Source organism: Hypanus sabinus, chromosome 4, assembly GCF_030144855.1.
Source record: "Hypanus sabinus isolate sHypSab1 chromosome 4, sHypSab1.hap1, whole genome shotgun sequence".
Lineage (NCBI taxonomy): Eukaryota > Metazoa > Chordata > Chondrichthyes > Myliobatiformes > Dasyatidae > Hypanus > Hypanus sabinus.
The window spans coordinates 132,564,893-132,567,691 of record NC_082709.1 but is presented as its reverse complement, the minus strand read 5'-3'; the positions used below and the strand labels follow the sequence as shown (position 1 = coordinate 132,567,691).

The 2,799-nt window shown below is 40.5% G+C and overlaps 1 protein-coding gene across 1 annotated transcript; it reads left to right on the top strand.

The window, feature by feature from the left end:
- The first annotated feature begins 360 nt into the window (after positions 1 to 360).
- On the top strand, positions 361 to 1,174 carry LOC132392354 (nucleoplasmin-like). The gene has a single exon (XM_059966173.1). It carries the CDS (start codon positions 372 to 374, stop codon positions 966 to 968), a length of 597 nt encoding a protein of 198 aa, XP_059822156.1. The 5' UTR covers positions 361 to 371; the 3' UTR covers positions 969 to 1,174.
- The last annotated feature ends 1,625 nt before the right edge of the window (positions 1,175 to 2,799 follow it).

Here is a 2,799-nt window from a genome sequence, read left to right as displayed (position 1 = left end):
TTTATAACTCTTTGGATGTGTGGTCAGTAATTGAGAGTTAATTGAGCAACGCTTGAATTTAGCAAAGAAAAAGATGGGGAAGAAAAGGTGGATGCACTTCTGATCCAGAGTATGCATTTGTACTTTCAGATTCATTTTGAAACTCTGGCTACCCAATAACCAGCAACCTTGCAGCGAAGTCCAGCAAATTAATTCTTATTCTTACGCATCATCCCTATTTGAGTATTCCTGAACAATTAAGCTATGCACTTGTGCTCAGGTGCCAGATGCCACAACCCAACCTGAGAATAAGTGCTTCCACGGGTATTAAATCTCATTAATTTGGTTTTCTTTCTGTTAGTTAGCCTGTGGAATTAAGCAAGTGTTGAAAAATGTCTTCACACAGAAGTAAAATGGACAAGTTAACTGCCATTCTCTGGAGTTGTGAGTTGAACGCCCAGCAGAAGTCACACAAGGTTGAAATTACAGATGATGAAGTTGCTGAGCATCGACTGTCCTTAAAGACGATATGTTTGGGCGCTGGTGCCAAGGATGAACTAACCATTGTGGAGATTGTTCCGGAAGACGAGAGCCCACCGGTCCCTATTGCCACACTGAAGCTCTCCGTTTTGCCGATGACCACATTTTATGGCATTGAGCTGACCCCTCCCATCAGCTTCAGGCTAAAAAGTGGATCTGGTCCTGTCTACATAGCAGTAGAGAACATGATCATAGATGATGATACATGGGGGGAGGAAGAAGAGGAGGAAGGAGAGGAAGAGGAAGAGGAGGAGGTGGATGAGGCTGAAGATGAGGATGAATCTCCACCCAAAAAGACAAAGAGACCTGCATCCACCAAGAAAGCTGGGCTTTCAAAGAAGCGATTGGACACAGAAAAGGAAGAAGAGGAATCTGATGTTGTAATGGCAGTTAAAAAGGAAAAAGATTCCAGTAAAGTTAAAGCAGCAAAAAAACTAACTGCCTGTTAGGAGAAATACTGAAAGGTGACCCAAGGCCAGGTTTTCACAAGTCATCTTTGCAAGGATGTTGGAAGAGAATATATTGAAATAAAATTGGACTTTGCTAATTCTCACCCTAGTTGTTGCACAGAAAGCTAATCATGTTGCAGACAAATGGATATCCAAGCCTTCACTGCTATTAGATGATGGAAAAGTACTTAAAATATATTAAACAATGTTGCATTGTTCTGAAAAAAAAAATCTCATTAATTTGACCAATAAGTCTCATTGTATGCTGCCACAGATGTGCATACTGTTATGTGTATGTGATCGATCTTTGGTACAGTGAGACTTACCTTATCTTCCCTTTGATCTTTACTGTAAATGATCAAAAACAGTTACACGAGAATTTCATCAATGGCCCTAGTAATTACATGAAGGTTACACATAGCTTAAATTACAGGAAATGATAAAAGTGTAGGGAAAGATTATAGAACTTCAGAATTAGAATCAGGTTTATTATCACTGACATATACTATGACGTCTGCATTTTGCAGCAGTGCTACAGTGCAAGACGAAAATTATAAATTACAAGATAAACAAATAGTGCATACAGAAGGTATAGTATTAACAGGTTCATGGACCGTTCAGAAATCTGATGGTGGAGGGAAAGAAGCTATTCTTAAGTCATTGAGTGTAGGTGGGGCTTCAGGCTCCTGTATGTTCTCCCTGATTGTTTTACTAAAGGAATGTATATTCTGGATGAAGAGGGCCTTTGGTGATGGATGTCACCCTCTTGAGGTTCCAGCTCTTGAAGATGTCCTTGATGGTGGGTTGTGCCCATGACTGAGTTGGCTGAATCCACAGCTCTCTGCAGCCTCTTTCAATCCTGTGTGTTGGAACTTCCATATCAGGTGGAGAAGCAGCCAGTCAGAATGCTCCCCACAATACATCTCTAAAAATTTGCTGGTGTCCTTAACGTACCAAATCTCCTCAAACTGTTAATGAAATGGACCTGCTGGTGTGCTTTCTTCATGACTGCATTGTTATTGTCTGTGCAACTACATATTAATTAAATGAAAGCACACATGCAGGAGATGGCTTTAACTGGTGTATTCACATTGCAGTAAGAGAGTAATGCACATGTGAAGACAACAGATCAATAGGCATGCATAGAGTTTTAAAAAATAGATACAAATATTACACTTCCTCCCTCTTAGTTCAATGCAACATAAAACCATGTAAGTAGAAAATATTCTATTTCCCTTTCATAAACCATATTCAAAATAAACATCTTCTCACAATAACAGTCCACAACTAATTTCAGTTTACTAAAGATTCAGTATTTTGGGTAGTGCTCTGTTTCCTTCTGGATAGCACCTCTGGACCTATGAATTGGCATCAGGATTGGTAGGTGTCTTGTCTAAGACAACATTCTCTGTTTTCTGTGTCTCATTGCTGTCAATGAGATCAACACAAAGAGGTAATTCTGGTGGCAGTAATGTGTCCATCTTGCTGAATGCAGTCGACTCAAGTATTTTCTTTGGTTGAGCATCCAGGATCTGGTCCACATGACTTTCCGACATTTACTGTGTACGTTAGCAGTCCAGTCCTTGTAGCTATTCTCCCGGGTGTCCACTTGGCTTCTCTGTAATCACATGCTAGGACTTCCTGTCCAATCTCGAAGGTCCTTGCTGCCTCACTTGGCAACTGGCTGAACTGTTTATTTTGCACTTCTGTCCGGAGGTCTGGTTTCAGGAGAGATCTCAGATTCCTGTTCATGGACAGCATTTAGGTATTTGATTTGTCATCACATCTACAGAGATCCAATACACAAGATGATGCTTACCTTGTGCTGAAG